At 40.0% G+C, this 24,708-nt stretch overlaps 1 protein-coding gene across 1 annotated transcript in view; it reads left to right on the top strand.

Annotated features, from left to right (window-relative positions):
* The window catches only part of TTLL11 (tubulin tyrosine ligase like11), a 45,945-nt gene extending 21,504 nt beyond the window's left edge, over positions 1–24,441 (top strand). The window contains exons 8-10 of the mRNA XM_014942742.1: positions 16,429–16,686; positions 19,475–19,581; positions 21,967–24,441. Of these exons, the coding sequence (XP_014798228.1) occupies positions 16,429–16,686; positions 19,475–19,581; positions 21,967–22,256 (655 nt within the window). The 3' untranslated portion in view covers positions 22,257–24,441. The remainder of the gene's footprint in view (positions 1–16,428; positions 16,687–19,474; positions 19,582–21,966) is intronic.
* The last annotated feature ends 267 nt before the right edge of the window (positions 24,442–24,708 follow it).

Here is a 24,708-nt window from a genome sequence, read left to right as displayed (position 1 = left end):
CTGTGCTCTATAATGTTCCTATAAAGAAATTAGAATAAAGCTTGTGTGGCAATAACTTGTGCAGCAGAGGTGCTGCTCCCAGCCTGCTGAAGGTGGGAGAAGATTTCAGCTAAAGGAAATCCACACAATCAAATGGATGGTCTAATGACACGGAACAACATTTAAAGTAAATCAACGTTACTTATGTAAACAGCCGTTTAATTAAGATAATCACTGATGCAAATCATTGTTTACGTTGTGCCTCCAACAGAAAATCCATTTTAAAATGGCTTTGCAAACTTCCGGGGATTTTTGTGCCTAATTTTGAATCTTTATAGTAGTAAAAGGTTTTAGTTTCAGTGTTTGATTAGTTATTAGCAATTTATTCTTCTTAAAATTGAGTTAGATTTGAGCAAAAAAGGAGTCTGGGTCTTGTATGCAAATACTGTGTATTCTCCACTGGATGTTAGATGTAAACTATTTGACTGGTGGCATAATTGCAAGCCGTGAGTATCATTTGGAGCAGGTCTGCTCTAAATGTCTTAGGAAGATCATTTGTATCATCTCATCAATGCTAATGACCTGCTTTCCTGTCCTGTCAAAAATATTTGTGCCCTAGTTTATTAATGCTAATTAATCCAGTGATAATAAGAGACTTCTTTATATTTTTGTTGCTGTTGTTTATTCTGTGTCCCAGTATGATCTCTTGCATTTACATGCCTAGTTTCTTACATAATTCAAGGCAGAAAATCAGCATTTCATTCTTGTGACAAAGAAAGCATAGTATTGTGATATGCTTGTCATTAGAAATATGAGTTGCTCATGGAATAAAATCTGCTTTTTACTTGCTGGAGATGATGAAGGTGCAGCCCCCAAAGTAATATAATGACTTTTATTCAGCACTGAAATAGCCATTGACAGAAGAAAGAATTGAAACACTTTGGAAATGAAATGTAATTTAATCTATGGCTGTTGCAAAAACAATCAATTCATTGTGCCCACAGAAGTGAGTGCTTTTGGTTTATTACCTATTTTGGTATTGCTGTTTCATTGCTAGTTTATCTTTTCTTGGGTGCTATTTTCTGTATGTACCACTTCAGGGTTTTTCTATTTGAATTCAGCCTTGAAATTTATTTGTGATGTTCTGATTATTTTTTTTCTTCTTTTTAAAAGATGTCAGGTACAATTCTCTTCTCTGGATTCTGTGGCTCCAGCAAATGTCAAATATGATTAACTAATTTTTCTGAGCAGGAGGAACCCCAATGTGGTCTCTCTCAAATTTTTGCAAGATCAGCATGCGAACCCTGGCTAATGTCACTCTGCTCGGAGAGTGCCCTGTAAATATTAATGTGTGTCAGTTTGACTTCTCATCTCTAAGTGCTATGTAGTTAGGAAGAAATTCCAGCCAAGGTTTTGTAGAACTTCCTACACAAAAGATCTTGCTCTTTTCTTGCACAGAACAAGATGGTTCATTTATTTTTTTTCTCTGTGCGGATGGCACATCTTTCTCACTTTAAATGGTTTCTTCCTCTGAAACAGGACAAAATTAATGGTTTCTAGGAGGTGAATATGTGATCTGTGTTAAATGAAAACATGAATTAATTTCTGGACATTCCACTCATGTAGTTTCCATCCTAAATGTCACTTATGTTAAAGTGGCAGCTCCTTCAGTGCTGGGCTACTGACCCGTGGGTCCATCCCTCTCTACTGACCTGCAGGAGGGATGTAGCCTTTACCAGAACAGGCCTTTCAGTAATGTTTCTCTTCTCTATGTTTCAAAGGCATTTTCCAAGTCCTAATGCTATTCTTAATTTCTTGATATCGAGGAGTAATTTTGTATTTCCTTAGACAGGAAAAAAAGGCAGGAACTCCCTTGCGCAGCTGAATTCCATTTATTTTCTGGATTTTTTTTTCTTACTCAGTTTCATAACTTCCCCTCACATTTGTGTCGTGTTTAATGGAAATATGAAATATACTGTGTAGAAATGTCTTGAGAGTATGATTTTCCTAGATTTTGATGATTATAAAGTCATTCTTGCCATTGATTACTGTGTTTATCTCACTAGCCATATTGGAAGGTTACGATTGTGTGGCAGAGGTGGTTCAAGAGGGTCAGAAACTCAGTGTGTAACCACCTGGAGAGACTGAATGGGAGAATTCTGGTGGTGCAGCTATCACTGATCAGGAAATAATGACTCTTCTTCAGTCTTGTTATAATGTTTCTTAGTTTCCGCTTCTGTGAGTAACTGTATTATGTTTCTGAGGGATTCATTACTCAGGGCTGCCAGTGCCTTTTGCATTATATGGGGTGAGTTTAGTGCTTATAAAAATAAGCATGTAGTAAACCTAGTTCAGGTAGCATCAGTATTTTGCTTTCCATTTGCTAATTGACTTTATGAGCTGACTGCTGGAGCTTTAGGTTGATTCCTGTATCCCTTTGCTATCACTTGGAAGTCTGGTCAGGTTCTCAGCTATTCAGATGCTTCTCGAGCACCACCTCTTCATTTCAAGCCTTATTTCTGCCGGAGAGTGTATAAACTCCTATGTGTGGCTTTCTGGAGATTGATCTCTCTACTGCGGTTCATTTTGGAGGCTGACACAATTTTTTTCTCCATCAGTCAAAATGACCCAGCATTCATATTCAGGATCATTCTGCCAAAGCGCTTTGAAAGTACATTGAATTAGACCCTTTCTCTTTCCTAGAGGGCTTTTTGGTTTATTCCTTCATCAGGCAATCTGCCAACTCCAGTATCAATTCTTGTCTGTTACATTAGCCCATGCAGCTTCGGATGAGTTAGACATGTGAGGGAGACTTTTAAATGTGATGTTTGTCAATGCTGCTTCAGTTCAGATTAGTGAAACATTAACTTTGTTTTTTCCGAAGATGGGGAGTATTTATTTCTACTGCTGTTTCTCATCCTGCTCAAGAAAAACTAACCTCCACTACTCCATTCAGTTTTGTGAAGCAAATGTTATAGGTACCTTGATCTTTGCCATCTGCTCTTGCTTTTACAATTATTTATCTGCTTCATCCTGAAGAGCTTTTAACCTTTCTCCTATTGATTAGGATAGGCCCTGTTGGAAATTCTATGAACTACATGAAGGGAGGGAAAGGATCTGGTAGTGCTTGACTCACTGAATAGTTTTCTGTTGGTTTTAAGAGCCACTTAGAGGAAAGCGCCACAAAAGTGTTCACTGCAACAAGAGAAAATACAATACTGGGTACAGAACAGTGCAAATAATTTGAACATGCTGTGGCACAGTCCTAACTTAGAAAAGAAAATCTCCTGATAGAAAGAAGGTCAGATCTTTTAGTTTATAAGTGGCGCTATTTCACATGTAATCCGAAATGTTTTAATTGACTAAAAATTAATAAATACATGAGCAATAATAACATTTCATAAAAAATAGCTAAAACCATAGCCTTAGCATAGATCCAGTAGGAATTCAGTAATTCACTTCAATGTTTTTCTTCATCAAACCATTACAGGAGAAGTTGGTTTTGTGAAAATAACTCTGGACTAGGACATAAAAGATGCAATTTCTGTTCCGGATTCAGCCAGTTTACTCAGTGACCTTTAGACAAAACATTTTCCTTCCTCTACCACTTTCATTCTGTGAAAAGAGGATGATGCTTTGCTTCCCCCACGTGCTGCCAGGCTTTTGAAACTAATAGTGTGCAGGATAGAGCCTGCAACTATGCTTAGTAGTATATGAGGGCAGTTTATGTATTGTTGTTATATAAAAATATTACAGAAAAGCTTCAGTTTTCTTCTCTGGAAGATTCTGCACCCTTCAGTAAGTATCCCTGGTGGTTACTAAGGCTTGCAAAGCGTTACTCACATTTTGCTAACCTGGTTGTCATTAGTGATCTCTTTATCTTTTCCTTTCTCCCATACAGAGTGCCTGGAGTCACTGCATTTTCTCTACAATATCGTAACTTGGCGCGTGGTGTGCTATTTGAATATTCAGGACATTAGGACTTTTTAAAGGGTTTTTCTCAATGTCATTCTTTGGTGGTGTTTTCATCTTTCTTCTCATTTTTACAGGCCTTTGCTAATAAAATAGAGAACTTGTGTGCATTCCAATGATATTCCATAAACACAGCACTAAATAACCCCGTGCTTGCCAACAGATTCATTTATGATTATTCCCATTTTAACCTTCACCAGTGCAAAAAGTGCTGTTATTCATAATCCAGTTTTTCAAGTTGGTCTGTTTGCTCATAAATTGTATTCTAAGCACTAAAGTCTTGAACGCAAAGACTGTATTTTAACTTCCATATAGGATGAATTGCCTGATTTTGAATCTTTTGAAATGACCCTGTGGTGAGGGGCAGCTGGAAGTGCTTAGAAGGTACTAAGCCAGCGAGCTGATGACAGACCCAGTTCATTTAAAAAATTTTAATGGACAAGAAATGATACGAGTTGCAGAATTCTAAAAGGTTTCATTTTCAGCACTGTGAAATTAATTGGTCCAAACCCGTGGCATGTTTCTGCAGTAATTGGTGTGCTGCAGTGCCCTTAGCTCCAATGTGAACCCAACTCTGGTTTTACATTTCCAAATTGCAAATGGAGACCAGTTTATCCAATTAGACTTGAATCGCAGTGTTTTGAGATGCAGCTAATCTAATTACATTTTTATTGACGTCTCTCTTCTTTCTTTTTGCTCTCTCAAATTTCTAGTGAGCAATAGAGGAAGGATTGAAAATTAAGCTGAGCGATGTGACCCGTCAAGAGCATTTCCATAAAATCTGAACTTTCCCAACATTCAAATATATCAAAACGTGCTATAGCAATTACTTCTCTTAGATATTCATGCTGTTACTACATTTTAAGTTAATCATTAAAAAGTCTTCTTGCTTTCTTTTCTCTTAACGATGATTTTTAAATGAAAAGAAAACCTTTGTGATAAAATACAGAAACAAGGAAGGTTTTATCAGAATATGTCCCTTTCCTCTAGTCTTTGTAGTGCAGCTGGAGAAGTTGCTGTGATCTTCAAGGGCTGCCCAAGAAGAGGGAGGTCAGGAACAAAGTGGGGAGGCTGCTTCCTCTCCTTCCAATTGGCATCAAAAGGAATGTGGAGGCTGTGGGTCTAAATAAATCTTTTAATTCAGTTATTTGATTAGAGATAGATATTAAGTGAGCCTTAATGGTAATAGAATCTGGCTGAAGGCAGGCTGTGTTTTGCATCCCTCAGAACCAGCAGAAACGACTGGGACAGGAGGAGTCCCAGTGACATCCCTGAGGTGGAATAAAGAGCCCGATGGCCAGGCTCCCCGTGCCCAGCGCTGCTCCAGCCCCGTTTCCTGACAGCACAGATCTTGGAGCTCCTTTTGTGTCTGCTCCTGCTTTCACTGAATTCTAACAAAGCGAGCTGCTTTGGTGTTGTGTGGTCTTGTTGTGTTGTTTTTCTTTTTTTTTTAAACATAAACTCAGCAATAATTCAAAGCGTCCCCGGGAGCTTTGTTGCATTACAGGTACTTGCTGGATCCAGCCGTTGCTGATGCCAAGCCCTAGCTGAAACCAGTGAAAAGTCAGATTAAGCATTGTCAGAACTTTGCTCGGGTTACACTGGGTAGGATATAAAACAAGTAGCAATTTTGACCTTATTCACCAAGTACTTAAATGCATACTGAAGAGTTGTGTGGAGTTAGCTCTCTCTGCCTTTGAGAGAATGAAATTACTGTAGCTGTTAAGGCCATTCACCTTTTCCTGTTAGCTCAGGGGTAAACTGGCTTGCAAAAATAATAAGGTAGAGAAGTCCTTGATGGTTTTAGATGTTATTTCCACTCTTCAGGGCTTCTCGTATGTAGCCTTCAAGGCTGACATCTTTTCAGCCTGAAAGGAATTAGTGGTTTTGTGTTGAGCAAGAGCTTAGTTTCCAACTGATTTTCAATACTTGGCTCAGGTTGTTTTGGGCTTCTCTGCCTCAGTGACCCAGGCATCCATCCAGCCCGGAAAGTGCAATGCATTTTGTCAAAGAGTGTTAATCTGGACTAACTCTTAAGTGGAAAAACTGTCATGTAGTAAAAGCTGAACAAATGTAATTGTGCCCTGTGAATCCACTGAAGAGAGTTCCCGGGCAGAGGAGAGCAGTGTCTGAGGGGAAGACAGGCTGTTCAGCAGCACTCTGCATAAGGAAGTAACTTTCTGCTTATAAAATTGATGTAATTGAAATCTAATTTGTTCCTTGTATGAGGAAAGAAAGTAAGTTTATTCTCTGTCTTCTGCACTCGTTCTGCAAATGCCCTCTCCTCTCGTCCTCTGCTGGACTGCATTAATCACAGCCTGTCCAGTGCAAAAAGAAGAGAAAAATAAGCATTTGTTTCCTTTGTTACAGAAACTGCCTAATTTTTTAAAGTACATTTTTAAGAGATGGTTTTACATCTTTTTTTCTTTGGATTTGCTATAATTTCCTTTTCACTTTTCAGTACAAGAAAGCTGTTGTGGATTGAATTTAAAAGCTCTTTCTTTCCGTCTTAAAGCATGGGGCAGAGGCAGCATCAGTTCACTGAATTTGCATGTTCGTACAGGGAAGGTGATTAGCAGTTAGGCTTGAGTGCAAATTGTTTTTTTCCTGACACGTCAGTATGCTAATCATTGGAGCTGAGTTTCTGCTATCAGCAAAATAATCTTCACCTCTGCTACCCTGTAGCTTGCCAACATAATCTAGTTTTTGGGTGGTGTCTGGGTTTGCTGCAGGAGCATTTCAGCTGCACTCCTCAGTACTCAGCTTTGTCATGGCTTTTGTATATGGCACAATTTCCATTATTAACCTGCAGTTAAATACCTCTCGAAGAAAATTGTATTTTCGGAATGTTAGCTTAATTGCCTTGTCTAAAATTAAGGATGTTTACTTAATTTGATGTTTTTCCCCCCTCTTACCTTCTTGCTTGTGCTGCACCGAAGCAACTCTGCTTTTAAATTAATATTTCCAGTTGGTCTACAGTGTAAACTCTGGGAACTTCTGTAATTTTCTGTAATCTTTCTGATACTAAATTACTTCCCACCAGATAGTTTTCATAAAGTAAGTGTACATATATTTACAATAAAGACAGATTGTAGTGTATAAAGTGTGTGTTTGTGTATATGTGTCAGTATATACGGCATGCCTGTGTGTATCTTTGTATAAGGTATAAAAAGTCTTATTTGTTACCTGTCTCCTTGCCATCCTTACAATGTGTGTGTTATGTTTGCTTAAAACTCCGACCAACTGTGCTAGTTTTGATTGCCTGAAATCTGCGGGGTGAGCCTTGAATGCCTGTCTTGCTTTCTAGTATAACTTGGTGAATTCTTCGTGTAGCTGCTGAGCTGCGGTATGTACTTCATGTTCTCTTAGGAATGGCATAGCCCATGAACAAATTGATTTAAAAAAATAAGATTTCATGCAACCTAGATGATGTTATAACAAATCGATCAGCCAAGGGCATACTAAGGTACATCACCTTACTAATAAAAGAAACAAATCATTTCTGTGGAGTAGGGCTCCTGGGCCACATAGCGGTATTTTATTAAGGTAACAGTAAAATGGAATAAATTAATGCCTAGGCATGGATTTTATCCCTGAATACCAGTACAAGGTTCTTACATGCACATGCCTTCTAAGAATTATTTAGTAGTTAGATGTCACGGTTAAGAATGGGAGAACTCGTAGCACATAGTTGTCAATCTTGGTGCAGCTGTGAATTATAGAGCAAATTTTATGGTCTAATTACCCCACAATTCACTTGTGCATTTTCATTTGATGCAAACCATTATTTCCCTGTACGAAAGCCCAAGTTTGGTACTGTTAGTTTGAACAAAATACACTCTAGTCTTTTTTTATGACAAACTGAAGTAACTGATAGTACTTTCCATTGACTGCAAAGTGAGCCTCAGCCATCAGGTTTCACTGACTTAGATGCATGGTTTGGGGTGAGCACTGAAAAGAAGTCAGCTCATTTCTAACATTAATTGGGATTTTAATGGAAGCAATTCTTTCCTGCATGATTTTTAGATATTTCTAAATATTAAGAATGAGATAATACTGTTTGAATGAGGTTATCATATTCTTTTCAGTCTGAAGAATTTCTTTGTCTTGGAAAAGCCCTCGTGCTTCTAAAAGTTAGGAGTAAACCTGTTAAGATTCTTGGAGGAAGATAGGAAGGATCCTGTTTTGCATTGCAAATTCAATTTTGCTGATTTTCACATGCAGTCATTATTTTTTTTTTTCAACTGAAGTTGCTGAGATCTGAATTCTTTTTCATCCTTTAAAATAAGATAAAGAAGCTTCTACTGCCAAGAGTTTAAAGGTGTTCCACTACTTTACTGGGGAGAAAAATCCGTAATTTACACTAATGATTTAATATAAAGATATATAAATAATGAGACTTTTGGGGGCATTTTTAGTATAACAAGGGGTTTTTAGGCCTGAGGAAATCACAGCAATGCATGTCAGGCATTCTCACAAGACACTTGATACAGTTTTGGAAGTTAAATATTCCTGCACTCCTTTAACACGTTCCCAGCGTTACTGGTTAGTGTGTAAATGCTGGTTATTCCAGGGAGATTGATTTGGGCAGTGATGGACACTAACTTATCTCTTTCCAGATACAGTTTTAGATTAGGTGCTCAAACCTGCCGTTTTGGTTTGGTTTCTTCTTTTGCTATTTGACTTCTATTCACCTTGTAGGTCTTCTTCCTTCCATTCTCTGTTGCTTTGAACTTGTATAGATTTTTCCAATGTGTGATAGCGTCGCCGGCTCCTTGGTGATACTCTCCGGTAGCTGCTTTCCTCTGGAAGGGTGTCACTTTAAAATAACACAGATAAACATGCCAGCTGGAAATACCAATTTGTTTGTTTGTTTGTCTTATTTCCTTCTACAGGAATACTGTGATTTGTTGGGACGGAGTTGAAAATGATATCTTTTCCTGGCAAGATACTTACTTTTCAAGACTTTTTTTTTTCCCTGTTGTAATTATAGGGTAAATGCAAGCCTTTATTTTGCTAGCATTTGGTCTTAAATAGACATGGAATGAGAAGGGAAAGAAAAATGTAGGTTATTTCTCTGACTTTTTTTGCAGGAGCTTCATTATTCTCATCAGCTTCAGGCCATCAGAAAGTTACATGTTACCAGATACTGCACATAATGAGTATGAATATTAGATCATAACCATCCCTGAGAATGGTTTGATATTCCCCTGTTTGTACTCACATAATAACGGTGAGGGAGTGCAGAGCAGGTTTTGAAGGGACAGCAAAATGAAATGCTTGGGATTTTGGCTTGACTTAAGCACATGCATTGAGCAGAAAAATAACATTTTTCCCTCTTACAGATATCCTTCAGGTGTCAGTTCTGCAGGATCCTGGTTTTATTACATCAATCACAAGCAGCTTAAGGCTTCCAAAAACATAGTCACAGACAGATGTTGAGCCTGTCTGGGGATTAGAAATATCCTCTTCCATTAAGTATAAATTAACTTAATCACCAGGTATGAAAGATAAGAAGCATAAACATCATTCCCTGAAGCTTTCATTAAAATTAAAATTCTATTTAAAACTAGGCTCGTATTTTCTATGACTTGATCCCCCTTCAAAGAGATTATATCTGCTGTAAATTTTTACAGTGACAGGGTGACAGAAATTAATGTATTGGGGGCAGTGATGTTCTCTATAATTTAACTTCTGCTGCTAGTCATCTTTTAGCAGGAGAGATGATTGGCTTATTTTTAAGTAATAATTGGTCTCTAGTTCTCTGAAAAAATTAGAAAGCAATAAAACTGCCTAGCACCCAGTTGCCACAAAAAGAAAGCAGGAAGCCACAGGGTTTAACAGTAGTGTAATCGTCAGTGGTGGTGTTTGTGTATGTAGAGTTCACCTGCTTTAATGGGAGGATTACAGCTGATAAAATGCAATTGCGCTGCGGCTTCTGACTCCATTGGATGAGAGGGTAAAGCTCCTTTTCTACCCTGGCATAATCATCACTGCTTTCTAAGAATAATTTCCACATGAGAAGAAATACCATGGGGTTTAGAGTTTTTTCCGTTCTACTCTAAGACACTTGGTGGTCTAATTTAATGTTGGTTTCGGTATATTATCAGGCTTTACAACTGGTTTGGCTTTGCAGTATCCTGTATTACTATTTTTAAGGCACGCTTTTCTAAAGAAACAAAGGGAAACTGGAGAAATAATGAGGCACATAAGTACCTTAAAAGCAAATAGTGAACACAAATAAATGTACTAGAAGTAATAAAAGCTACCTCCACAAAAAAATAAAGTATTGGGGACACAATTTAATGATCTTTGTTCTATAATAACTTTTTGCTACAGTGGAGCAAAGTCCTTCAATGTGGGTTTTGCAATGCTTATGCATTATTTCATTATAGTAATGCCATATTTTCTGCGGCACTCAAATAGATGACAGGTAATAGCATAAGCATTCACTGCTTCTGTTACATTCAAAGTAATAAATCTTTAGCTAATGCAGACTGATATTATCATTATTCTTAAAAAGAGAAAGTTGGAAATAAAGAATCTCAATTAATAATTAGGAATTTTTTTCAGCGCATTGCACCTGAGGCTTCTCTAATGTATCTCTCCACTTCAATGATTTAAACTGGGCATTAGGAAGTGCCATAGAAATAAAAGCAGAGGTCAAGTGCAAGTGGTAGATCCAGCTGGATGTTTATCCCAGGGGTGCAATTTCTGCTTCATGTCTCTCAGGGGTGTCTCTGGACTGGTTCCTGTTAGCTGGTCACAGGTTTCCAGTTTGAAGTGGAGGCTCTGGGCTTCTCTGTATACGATAGGAAAATGCCAATATTATTCTCACCCGTCCCTTTGTGTCCTCGCTGCAGGGCAAGTCGGGATCCACTCTCAGTGTCTACATCTTGGAAACACTCATTAACAATCCATTAAGGCAGCAAACTTTCAGAGTCTGCTGTTTTCTTTCAAAAGCTATTCAATCTTTAATGAGAAGTGTTTCTTTTTATAATAAATCCACCCAATCTGAAGAGGCAGCAAAACATGCTTCTCAGAGCTGATGTCTGTGGAGTTTAGAGAGTGGGGGCGGTGGGGAATAAATAAGAGTTTTGGGACTGGACACGGCAGCCCCCAGCATGATGCTGCACCTGAGAGCTGCTGCCATCGTGGCTGGCCACCTGCAGGGGCTTCCATCGTGCTTCCTCAAGAGCCTGATAAATTATTTTGGGTTTGTTAAGCAAATGGCAAAGCGATGGAGGACATTTTAAATTTATCCTTGGTGTCACCTAAAACGTGTTTGCCAGCTCTCAGAAACAAACTTGGTGGGCTCTGTTTCTTTTACCCTTCCAGAGACCATGCAGTGGTAGTCCAACATGGTCATGCTCGTGATGAGGCTAAATTCTAAGTGAGGTGATTGAACTGCTTTATTTCTCTAATTGAGCTATGGATCCTTTGTTCTTCAAGAGATGGAAGTTGTAGCTGCGTCCAGAGAGAGGATCGCTGCTGCATCTTCCAGATGTGTTTGGTATGATGTGAGGTTAGTTGCCTGCCAACACCATGCTGATTATCAGTCCTTATTTGTAACGTGATTGATTCTGCTCATTGAAATATGGACTCTCTGCTGTGGTGGCTTTGACTGCCTCAAAGCATTCTCCAAGTGTTGAGTACACTGTATGTAAGAGCAATAACGTTTCTAACATCACTTCAAAAATCTCTTACTCCGTGGGTTTAATATTCTTTTAATACTTTTATCTTTGTGTAACTTTATTATTATTTTGTAAGGAGGAAATGCCAGTGCTATTGATGTTTTTCACATTGCCAGAGGGCAAAGAGGAGATGAATATTCAGTTTCTTCAAGTGAAACTCACAAGTGGCCGGTACAAAACAAAAGATGCTGATTATTGACACAACACGCAGCCAAAGCCTGCAACTTCTCACTCTGTGTTAATAAAAGTAATGGGATTAGTTCATAAAAGAAACTTTATGAATGGTTGATAATGCAAAGACACTGTTCTGGCTTTGACTTAGTGTTTCCTAAATGATTGACTCCTGTGAATGAGCACACAAAAATATTTGCAGTGACACGCTCCGGTGACAAACACGGATCCGTTCCCTGGGAGGTCCATAAATGGGGCTGAGAAATGGCTGGACAGATAGATTTGTCATGCAAAATATTCTCTGCTTTTAACTATGTTAACATGGTCCTTGCTTTGAGACTAGTGGCTCAGCTGAGGGGATAATTATAGCTTCAGAATTCAGAACATAGTATTTTCTTTTATTAGATAAGCAGTAGTCAGCTGATATAAAAATTGCTTAATTTTTGCTTGTAGCATTGCCCTAAATGTTAAATATATGAAGAGAGCATTCTTAGAAATATTAATATTGCACTTCTTACCTAATTTAACTCTAAATCTGACAGCTAAATTTTATATACAAGTATACACAATGTTGGGAATTTAGAAGCCTTTAATTAGGAGTTGCAAATTTGTTTGTCTCTTAGCAACTTGTATTTGCATAAAGATTAAGGTTGGTCCGAATGAAAGGGATAAAACAGAGATGGAGGAAACATTAATAAATTAGTAAGCATGTATAAAAGATAAGTACTCTTAGATGTCGTTTCCATAAGCTTTATTAAAATTGAAATTCTTTTTTAAAGATGCAGTTAATATTGTCTCCACAGTTGATCATTTCTAAAGAGAGATCTGTCATGAGCCGCAGAATTAGAGAAATTAATGTATTGAGGTCAGGCATTACTATGTAAATTAAGCTTTGCTTTTATTCTGTGTGGCAACACAAGCATTACCTTATATTTGACCTTTCATTCATTTAGCCTGACTCAGCTGTGTCAGTCAAAGCCATTAATTCCAAGGAGCAGCTTTAAAGTGCGGGGCTGAGCTCTCCTCCTGCCCCCGCCGGCTGGAAATCCTGGGAGAAAGGAGCTGGGGGAGGAAACCTGGGCAAGTCTCTCTTTCTGGAGCTTTGTCTCACCTTAGGGTGCTTCTTGGAAGTCACTTTCTGGAGCCAGAACTGGGTGGTAAATACATATAGGAGTTTTTAGTGATGCACTGAATCTGACAGGTAACATTACAAAAACATGTCCTGCTGTGTTTTCCAACTGAATAAGAATTTAATGGTAGAAATGGAGGTGAAAATCCCCCGTATGTGGGCATAAGACATTGAGGTGCTGGAGCGGGTCCAGAGAAGGGCAACAAAGATGGTGAGGGGTCTGGAGAATAAGTCTTGTGAGGAGAGGCTGAGGGAACTGGGGTTGTTCAGCCTGGAGAAGAGGAGGCTGAGGGGAGACCTTATTGCTCTCTACAACTCCCTGAAAGGAGGGTGTAGAGAGATGGGGGTCGGTCTCTTCTCTCAAGTCACAGGCGACAGGACAAGAGGAAATGGCCTCAAGTTGCCCCAGGGGAGGTTCAGGCTGGATATTGGGAAAAATTTTTTCACTGAGGGGGTTATCGGACATTGGAATGGGCTGCCCAGGGAGGGGGTTGAGGCCCCATCCCTGGAGGTGTTCAAAAGACGGGTTGATGTAGTGCTGGGAGGTCTGGTTTAGTGATGATGCTCCTTGTTTGTTGTGTGGGTGTCTATTTTTGTCAGTGAGGTTGACGGTTGGACAAGATGATCTTTAAGGTCCCTTCCAACATAGAAGATTCTGTGAATCTGTGATTGTCGCTGGGCCCTGAGCTGGATTTCTGCTTTCTGTAGCTGCACGGCCACTGCTGCCCCCGGCCTTTGATGGGGTGACCCTTGGGGAGTTGTGCCATCCCCTGGCCCGTGGGGTCTGGCCGTGGCAGATGGCAGCGAGACACAGAGGAAAACGGCGCATCGCCAGCGAGCGGAATTCATCGGGCGCCGGGGCGAAAAATATGGTGTGCAGCGTTTCCTTGCAAAAATGTGCAGATCACAGTAAAATTCCATTTTTATAGACACCAAGGCTGGCTGTAATATACCTAGCTCGGCAGTTCCTCTTAATTAGTTGTGTTGAGACCACTTGTAGGGGGGCACACAAGTGTGTTGAGTAGATCTACAGAAAATAAACTTTTATTGAAGTGCTGTCTGGGGCAGCAGCGGAGAATTATGCTCTGAACAGAGTGAGTGTGAACGCTTGCAGTTAAGGTGAGCATGTGGAATAGACAAGTCTATGGATCATTTCTGTTTTACAAGCTCTTGTGCAGATTGGTTTTGGAAAGTCTTGCTTTTATTAAAATGCAAAATATGATTTTCACTTTGAGTCACGTTATATAATCAAATTAATTAAGATCTTTTGCATTAGAAAAGGAAACCTAAGGAAATCTTAGGGGGGGGAAGCTGAAGAGTGAAAACAAATCGTGATTGCTTGCATCTTTTAAAGTAAAGCTTTATATTTTTATAACTGAACACATGAATGATGAATGAGTAATGTACAATCCAAAAAGACTCTTGAATTTAGAATCAGAAAGGGTTCAGGGCTTCCAGGCATCATTAAAACAAGAGTTATGTTACAAACAGCACAACCTTCTCTCTCACTGAGCACAAGGTTTCGCATTTGGTCAAGGTCTAGTTCAACTGGCTGAAGATTTGAATTTTTAAATTCATGAACAGACCTTTTAAGATTAAAAATAGAAGCCTGAATGCTTATTGTTTCTCGGCTGTAGGTACTCTCGCTCTTTTGGCAGCCTTAGGGTATTTGATGGTGGTGAAACCACCATCCAATCTTACATGAGGAAAACCAAAACTAATAATTTATTACTTTAAGCTTTACTTAACTAATGAAAAGAATAACATTATTTTTCTACTTTGCTAGCTGGAGCCAAGAGGAAAGTTATCAAAGTGCTGCATAAGATCTGTATTTGTTTTTAAGGACTTTTATCTCAGGAGTGATCACATTTATAAACATTCAACATCAGTGAATGCAAGTGTGGATACAAAAGAAGTCCCATTATTTTGAAATTTTGGAGCAATGTTCTTAGACAAAGAGATGCTTTGTGACTCGCAGGGCGACCCCCCTTGAGCAGCGATGCCTTGGCACTTACGAGTTCTCAAGCACCAAAAGAGGCTGAACTTGGGTGCTCTTCCCAAAAAACCATTGCAACAACTGCTGGCTTTCAAAGTTCCTCTGAAGGAACAGGGTTTGGTGCAGGAGATGGTGGTACGAGGGCTAAGGAAATCTGCTGCCTTTTGGAATCCCAGTCGGAAGGTCCAGATTTACTGTGGATTTGACTTAATAATTTTTACAGTGCTGTGGGAGGATAATGACTATGGTGATTGTTATTCTCTGCTAGAACAGAATTTCCTGAAGGACACTAAATCTGCTCAGGAACACAAAAGATCAGTGTAATAAAAGCACTAATTTTTAAAGTACCTTGTATGAATTATACTTATTCTTGATGACAGGTACTTAGAAAAATGACTGGAAAGAAAATGAAAACCTGTAAATGCTTAGTGCGTGCCAAATAATTACCTTCAGCTCTCAGGCTTTCTGAACTTGGGAGAAAAACAATCTTGAATTTTATCTAGATATGTCAAACGCAGGAAAAATGTAAAAAAAAAAAGTCAGGCTGAATAAATATGTAACACTTATTTTGGAACATGATTATCTCGATCAGCATTATTTAGGGAATTTGGCAATGACAATGAAGATGGAATAATTTATTTTGACAGTATGCACAGAGAAAAAATAATGGGATTGCCCAGAAATTGTCTTCTGAATAGTGCCTGGGTGCCTTTCTGTGAACTGTATCATTTCTGAATGTATTGTTACCATTTCTTCTTTGCAAATAGATCTTACTGTACTTTTTGTATCTTATTTATCAGGGAAGGTAAGAACTTCTAATCATTATTGGAAAATAAGTTTAAATATCATTAGATTTTATAGTCTCTAAGCATTTCCCATGAAATATTCCATGAAATTTCATGAAACTCATCTTCTTTTCTACATACCTGTATTTGTTTGATGCTGATAACACCAACATGCAGTTACTCCCTGGTGTCTCCTTGCCTGTGCAGAATTCACTCACAAAATTACCTTTTGTGAGTTGTAAAGAGCTATTGAAAGGGAAATGGATATTCTACAGCATCACAATGAATCTGCATTGAGAAAAACAATTTCTATGGTGGTAAACCCAACATTTTAATAAAGGGGAGATTTAGTAAAAACAAAATAAAATTAAGATGTACAGAAGAATTGATTGTGCTCGGCTCTGGTCATGATAAGGGGAGTTCTGAGTTAATGGTACCTCACAATTAACCTGGTAATGGTGCGGCATCTCTTTGTTAATTGTATTTATAGGTGGTTTTGTGGCATCAGAGAATGGTCTGCTTGTTGTCCTTTTAGATACTCTATAACACGATTTCTGCTTTAAGGGAACCTTAAAGTATTTGTTCTTGATTTTTCATTATTCTAAAGATCTCATAAATAATTTTTAGAGATTCAGAAAGACGGTGTGTGGAATCTTGTAAGAATAAGGCTAACATAAGACACAATTATTTGGTGTGTTGCAGGTGTCAGACCTTGGAGCAGGGGTCAGAGGCAAAGGAAGAGGCTCTGGAGGCAGGAGCAGGCGACGGAGGGGAGTGTGAGGGCAGCCGGGGTCCCGAGGCCGGGCTCCCCTCCCTCTGCCTCAAACAAGTCTTCCCCAAGTACGCCAAGCAGTTTAACTACCTGCGCCTCGTGGACAGGGTGGCCGCCCTGTTTATCCGATTTCTTGGTGTGAAAGGGACAACAAAGTTGGGGCCAACGGGTTTCCGAACATTTATAAGGTGAGTAAAGTGAAGATTTCTTAGGAATTGCTTCAAAACTCTGATCCCCTGGGGCACCGCTGGTGTCCCTGCGCTTATCTCAACTTACATTGAATAAAGGCAGGCCCTAGCAGGGGCTCACTTTTAGCTTCTAGGTTTGGTAATGCCTTCTAAAGAACCTTTTCCCCATAAGTTCCATTGAAACATTGAGTATTTTTTTATAAAATAGATATATTTTTCTCATTCCAAGCTCCCAGCATACCCGACCTATGAAACTGTGTCTAATAGGAACCTGGCTCTTTATTCTACAGCAGATCAGTAATACTTTGGGAGATACTATTTGTGGTCCCAGTCAACATGTCACGTTCCTAGTAAATGGTAGGAATGCCATTGTGCAAAGTGACAGCCAGAATTGGGTCACTTGAGACCTGAATGTGCTGGGGGGGGCAGAGCTGCCTGCCCCGGGCCACAGGAAAGCATTGCCAAATGCCAGTTCCTGACGTGCTGTGCACCCAGGATTTGCATCCTGAAATTGCAACTCGCAATGGCAAGGAACTCAATTTATTTTTTTTTCACATACTTTTTATTTGTGAGGGTTTTTTTTTTTCATTGTTTTTTACGGATATATCTGTTCTAGTCATGGTACAAATATCTCATTTTCTGTCTTTCATTGACAATGACAAAAGAAATAAGCAGCAGCAGCAGATGTACTCTTAAAATACAGATCCTGTTTCTATGCAGATGCATTTAGCATTCAGGAATGAATATAACAATTTGATTTATACAAATTACAATATATAGAAAACGGCTGAAGGCATCTGCTCTATCCACAGACCAGTACAGGATTGTTTCCAGTTCTCTATTTTCTATTGTTTAGTCCAGCCTTAAATTGGCACTTGTTGGAGGAACACAGAATAAATGCCAACATTGTCTTTTAAGACTATTAAAATAAGTTGCCATATCTCAATGAAATAGTGTTTGCAGTTTCCTAATGCGTGTTAAATTAAACTTTGTAATATTGGCAAATATTTTTTTTTATTTATTCCCAGAGGATCTATGCCAACTATATGGCCCTTTTCTGAAATGCTGTTGTTACCTCTCATTTCAGAAATAAGCTCGTGTTTCTAAGATGAGTGCTGTATGGCTTTTCAAGAATAAAATAGTGCACAAGTGTGATGTGTGTGTGTGCACGTGTGGGCAAGTGGTTGCCAAGGCTAACCACTCAATTTTAACTAATCAAAATCTGTTTCCCTTCACTAATGTCTTCATTCTGAAACATAACTAAGAGGGAAATGCTGAATGTGGCTCTGGTCCTTGCTTGGATGCAGCCTGAGATTTTTGGGGGACTATCTAGGCCAGACCTTAACTTTTAAGGGAGCTCTGCTTGGGCTCCTAGAGAGTCAGATTCTTTTAAATTATCCAGGGTTTTTTTGTTGTTGTTGTTGGGTTTTGTGTAGTTGGGTTTGGGGTGGTTTTTTTTCTTTTCTGGCTAGAAATTTTGGCCAGCTCTTTGGCACGGGCACTGGTTCCAGCCAGGCTGCCAGACATCTGGCGGTGCTGGACAGGCAGCTCATTGTCCTCTGCTGATCAAGGCTCCACCACGGGCTCAGCCCACACAACTCTCAGATCTCCTCCATGTGCTTATCACCCAGCACCCGAGATGCATCCAGAGATGCTGCTGTTTTCCAGGAGCGTTCAGCGACGCAGAGGGGAAATCTGTTCAGTGCTCAGGCACGAAGAAGTCATTCTCTGCCTGAGAGCTTTCCTCCAGCCCTTTTCAAACAGGACCAGTCAGTCAAATAGAAGAGTATTCCTCTGTACAAACTCTGCCTCATGTAGATACTCTGTGCAAATTGGTGTTGGGTTTCCCAGCATCCCAGTTTATTCCATTCTGTTATGGCCTCAAAAAGTGCAGGTCATACCCTGGGAGAAAGCTGGGTGTAACAGTCAACTCGTATATTTAATTGACATATTCAGGGTTTTCTACTTTTCCCTTTTCCCTCTTCCCTTTTCCCTCTTCCCTTTTCCCTCTTCCCTTTTCCCTCTTCCCTTTTCCCTCTTCCCTTTTCCCTCTTCCCTCTTCCCTCTTCCCTCTTCCCTCTTCCCTCTTCCCTCTTCCCTCTTCCCTCTTCCCTCTTCCCTCTTCCCTCTTCCCTCTTCCCTCTTCCCTCTTCCCTCTTCCCTCTTCCCTCTTCCCTCTTCCCTCTTCCCTCTTCCCTCTTCCCTCTTCCCTCTTCCCTCTTCCCTCTTCCCTCTTCCCTCTTCCCTCTTCCCTCTTCCCTCTTCCCTCTTCCCTTTTCCCTTTTCCCTTTTCCCTTTTCCCTCTTCCCTTTTCCCTTTTTCCTCTTCCCTTTTCCTCTCCTTTCCTTTTTCCTGTCCTGTCCTGTCCTTTTCTTCTTTGTTGCAAGCCCCAAATAAGCCAGTTAATCTCTAATGTGACCCACTGCCTTTTTGTGGCCAGCGATTGACATGAGATTGCACGTGCAAATCGGATTTAGATGCATCAGAGCAGGTCACTCCCGCCCGGAGCCGCTTCTGGCACAGGCGGTGCTGGCATCATCAGAACAGGGACACACAGGAGATCTGAAAAATTCAGGGCCTTCACCATTTCATATACAGACACTGAATAAACATTGCTTTCTTTGCCATCTGCTGTATGTATTAGACTAAGCACGTTACAGTGGCTGTGTACATATGACAGGGGTAAACTTTTTTCCAATGTTCTCTCAGTTGCTCTTGCAGAATTTGTCCTAGCTTGGAATTTTGGACATAATCAGAAGTTTTTCTTTATTTCATCTGTTTTTAACAGAAACTGCAAACTGAGTAACAGCAATTTTTCCATGGCGTCTGTAGATATCTTATATATTGATATCACAAGGAGGTGGAACAGCATGGGAATCGACCACAAGGAATCAGGTAATGCTATTTTGTATTTGAAGACTGTGGAAGCTGGGGTTTTTTGTAGGTTTGCTAGCTCACACACACCTCAAACCTTCTGTAAAAATAATGGGAACAAGGTAGAGACATCTGAGGCACATACACGTACAGCAAATTATTCTGTTTAGTTCCATGGCAATTTCCCTTTATCTATAGACTTGATCACTCTTAGCTTTCAATTGATTTATTGGAACAAGTCTTCTGCAAGCCCTCTGCAATTGACATTTATGAAGAAAACCTATTGAAAATGAAAAAAACCTTGTGTAATTTGCTAGAGAAACAACCAGCCAGCCTCGCCGTCAGTAGTGAGTTACCTCCCCATCTGCTTTGGTCACATTTTTAGATCTGAGACAGTAATCTATCAAATAGCCGAGTTCAGGGATTATTTTCTTGTTATATTAATGGCCTAAATACACTATTTAATATATAACTTAATTTCTAAAATTGCTATTACATTTCTATATGAAATTGAGTCCATAAATTTGGCAGCTTTTCTGTAGCTTTTGTAAAATATTGAATAATTTCAATTGTCCTAATATTTCTATAACAACAACAAAAATGGTTCCTGACACGTTTTGGAGCCATTTATAGCAGGGAAACAGCAGTCAGAGTATTCTTGAAATATTCTGTTCCTTGTTGCCATCGAGGAGGATTGACACGTTTAAATCAGAGTGGGATTAAGAAATCCATGTGGTATAAACTACCTTGCTGGTCAGAGAGCTGCAGGCTGGCACCTTCCCAGAAATCAGGTCAAAATATATTTTTATATAAAAGCTGAACATGGATATCAATGTGTATACTCCTGCAGCTTTTTTTAAAAAATGCCAAAATAGCGTAAGAATCAAAAGTCTCCCAAGTTGAGACTGACTTCTGTATTTGTTATCCCACCTCCCTAAAATACATCTGTAGCTCCCTCCTGCCTAAACAGCAAGAACCTCAGTGGTACACAAAATAATTTGTGAGAGCGTGGTCCGGTTACGACAGCAGTAAATTTATTTGTATGTAACCTCTTTTTTTTAATATTTGAACATGCCTCAGAAATGTTAATGAGGCTTATATTTGCCTGAAATAGATAAGTAGACTTTTGTCTTGCTTGAACATATGGATGCTATAATATCCTGTAGAGTTTGTCTATATGAATTCAGATAAGATGAACCAAATGTTTTCTAGGTGTTAAACCACAAAATACTCAACCTTTTCCGTGGGCTTTGCCTTTGCCCTGCTCCTGGCTGTAACCCATGCAGTTGCTATTGCTGCTGCTGTAAAACAGCAGCTTCTGACTTTTTTTTTTTTTCATTAAATGCTTCACACGAGTGTCACTTACGGGGGAGAAAGCGCGTGCGCTACCCAAGGTGCTCTCCCTGCCTGCAGCTCGCCGTGACGGATAAAATAATTCATGGAGCTGGCAGCTGCTGCTCCCAGATAACCCAGCAATTCCTTTGCAAGCTGTTTCGCTGCCGAGACCGTAAGTGAGCCCAGCTGCAGCCATAGTTGAGAGAAATTATACTTCAGAATGTAATTGTAACATTTTGAAAAGGTGCCTTTTCTGCAGCATCGCTAAGCCAACGTTAAGTTAAAGACCCCAAATCTTTCAATGTCTCATCCTAAAATAATCGTCTTAACTGTACGTTCGAACTGGGAGAGCCGTTTAAAGCACACACTTCACCTTTTTTTCATTCAGTTGAAATAAAACGAGTGTAGAGTTGCTGGGTTTGGCTGAAAAATGGCCTCTTTGCTTTCCCAAGGCAGGCTGAGGATTCAGACCTAGGACAGCCCTTGCAGAAGGAAAACAACACTTCAAATAAACTCACTTCTGCGATAAGGTGATACCTGGCAATGGGGTTATCTTTACAGTGTTATGGACCCAAATGCCATATTGTTTCAGTAGGTCTACATTTGAACTTTAGTTTTAGGTCCATCTCTAAAAATACAAGGTTTAAATGACCCTGTTCAGGTGCCGATATAAACTCGTTTTTCTCTCCAGGTGGATTGTTTTCCTTGAAGCTCAATATGTTACTGTGTGTCTGATTCTGTTTCAATTTAATATTTGAGGCAGCAGAAATCAAGGCTGATATTACACCAATTTAATTGAACAACGTCTTAAAATCAGGTGTTGCTGTCCCGGTTTGCCTCTGGATGCTGGGCTGCTGGGGTCTGCTGGCTGTGAAACCAGAAACAGCCTCAGTGACAGAGAGTGTCACCCATCTGTAACCCAGCCTGGGCTTCCCCTCTGCTGAAACGCCGCGTGTTACATACAAACAAATCCTTGTCTTTTGGTTTTTGAAGGACAGGCAATTTTTTTTCAATGTAGTTTGCCAGAGAACGCTGAGCTCTGAATCTCCTATAAAAACCTTTTCCTTGCAGGGATGTGTTTGCAAGCCTTCGTCGAAGCTTTCTTCTGCCTGGCTCAGAAGAAATACAAGTCCCTCCCACTTCACGAGCAAGTGGCCTCGCTGATCGATTTTTGTGAGGATCATCTGGCTGCCCTGGATGAAAAGCGCCTGGTTTGTGGCCGGGGGGTCGTGGAACGACGAAGTGCAGGAGCTCCTGGTCAGACAGATGGACTTCACCTCACACCACCTGCACACAACCCCCTCCTGGGTCGCACGGCCGCAGCTGGTAAATTTGCAGATTATCGAAATCATCGCTATTAACGGTGCTAGTTCACCAGGACAGAACTGAGAATTAATCCCCAGGTATGTACGTGTACTGCAGGAGGGGACAGACTCTTGAATTCCTTCATCTGATGGTCACAACTATTTATTTCAGCTTTTTTAATTTCTGCTTTTCAAAAAGTCTCCTGCAAGCTCCCATTCACCAGTAATGACCCCAGGAATGGCTATTTATTTACCTCTCTGTCGGACCTACTGTATGCCTCATGTGGCAAACTGTGCTTTTGTCCTGACTGTGTAGAAAACCATGTGTGAGACAAGGACCAAAATCCAGTGGGACGATAACCAGCATGACAGGACTGGTTGCACTGGTGCACTGAGGGGCACGCTCCCAGTTACAGGAATTACATTGCTTTGTATGCACTGGATGTACCATGGAAACCAAGTGAGGAGCTCTGGTCCCAAATACCAGTTGTGGACTGTGGAAAACTGAACCCTGGAATTACGTTCATGGTCAAACTTCAGGCTTTGACCCTCTTCTTCCCATGGCTTGGACTGTACATGTTGGAATCGATACAGATTTGGTCACTGTCTATGTACTTATTTTTTAGTCAGTCTTAAAACACTGAAATCGTATTTTGACTTCTGCTTCTTTGTACATGTCTTTGCCATGACAAGTACTGTTAATTTTTTAAGGAAAAAATACAGGTGTTTATCCTTTTGCTTCCACAGAACCAATAAGCTGACACTTATTTACAGAAAAAAATTGCTTCTTTTAGTCAAATTTGGTCAATCAAGTAGTGGTTTTGTCTTCAGGTACCAAGCACTGCTGCTGAAAAAAGCTTTACAGTGTAAAGGTCTAAGAGTTCATTTAAATTCCAGTGAAACTGATCCTGTCACTGACTTTAGGCTAAATTAATTCTGTTCTAGGTTTGTTTATTTTTTGCCTTTTGCGTGTTTGTTACCTTATTTGCACCTGGAATAACATCTAGAGCAGATTTGTTTGTCTTGGCACATATTCTTCATTTTTCCCTTAAATAACAGTATAACTTTGTACAAATTAGATCTAGACTGTTTAACAGGGTATTTTGTCAAGAATGCTGGACCGTCCCTCTGGAGCTGTGCAGAGCAGTCTTTATTTTTCAAGACTTCCATGATCCCACTCCTCCTGCGGGGACTGGCTGAAAGGACACGAAAAACTTGGAACTTCAGGGCCGTTCAGTCAAATTCTTTTGGGTCTCATGTTTTATTGCAATAATGTATGTCTGCATCTGAATTTGATTTTCCTCCTTTGTTCTACTCCTGAATGTTGATGAATCTAGTTTTGTGCTGGTGTTCTTCATGCTGCCCAAACCTGCCAAGCTGTGGGACGGTGCAGCCTCCGGGCATTGAGCTTCGGGGTGGAGAAAATACCGATGTGTTCCCATGGCTGGTCCATCAGAAACAGGACCTTAAGGGAAGGTGCAGAGGGAGCCCACCCGTTTAATGTCACGGACTCAATACACACCTGGCATTGAGTGAGTTTTTACTTTGGGAGAAGTTTTGAGTTTCTTTTCCTGTGTTAGTTTTGAGCAGCATGCATTGTTCCTAAGCGGCACTGAGCATGGCAATACAACGCAGAAAGCACGTGGAGCCCACGAGAAACTAATACCCAGCATGTGTTAATATCAGACGTGGGCATCTCTTCTCCTCTGTGTCTTCTGTAACCCCAATAAGAGTAGTAGATGATCTTTTGTAGTTCAGCAGCTGGACTGTTGGAAATGTTATGTATTGTACATAAGAGGACAGTTGTAGACTAATGCCGCTGCCCTCAGCCTTGTTTAAGTTTCATAAAGATTATTGCAGTATGAAGATAAAATGCCAAACTCCAAGGTCTGGCATCTGTCAGAACCAATGAAGCTGAAAGGGTCATTTTTTTCACACTTTCATTGTAATACATTTGAAGACATTCACAAGTTGAAAAATGGTTACTTCTCCTTTTGTGACATCTGACATTTGTCTTGCGATTGGCAGCGTGTTACTAGAAAATAGCTTACAGTTCCTCCTCCGGTGATGGATGTCCTCTGAAGACAGAGTTACAGAAGAGTCGGTTTGAAATGCTACAGCTGCGAATGTCTCTCCTTAAAGCTTTCAAGTAGTACAATCTGTGGCCTAAAATACCCAGGTTTTACTATTGTGTAAGCTACCCTGATATCAATGGAATAAATTAACTGCTGTATCTAATGAACACTGGTAAGATCTCTCTCTGTTTTGGAGATCTTGATATAGTCTCTGGATCGAATGCAGATTTTTATAGCCTGTGTGTGCACAGGCTGATGCAGTGTCCCCTGTTTATCTCCCACTTCAGATATGAGGGGTCCCTTGTAGAACAGTCAAAATATTCAATTTTTTGCCTCTAGTAATCCAGTGTTCGTGTATTTATATAATTGGAAAATTGAATACCGTCTTACTCTCAGGGGGAGGAGGGGGATAAAACGGGAGTGTACTTTAGGGA

This window comes from Calidris pugnax, unplaced genomic scaffold, assembly GCF_001431845.1.
Source record: "Calidris pugnax isolate Ruff unplaced genomic scaffold, ASM143184v1 scaffold102, whole genome shotgun sequence".
Lineage (NCBI taxonomy): Eukaryota > Metazoa > Chordata > Aves > Charadriiformes > Scolopacidae > Calidris > Calidris pugnax.
The sequence above is the reverse complement of the archived record's forward strand: the minus strand, read 5'-3'. Positions and strand labels throughout refer to the sequence as shown.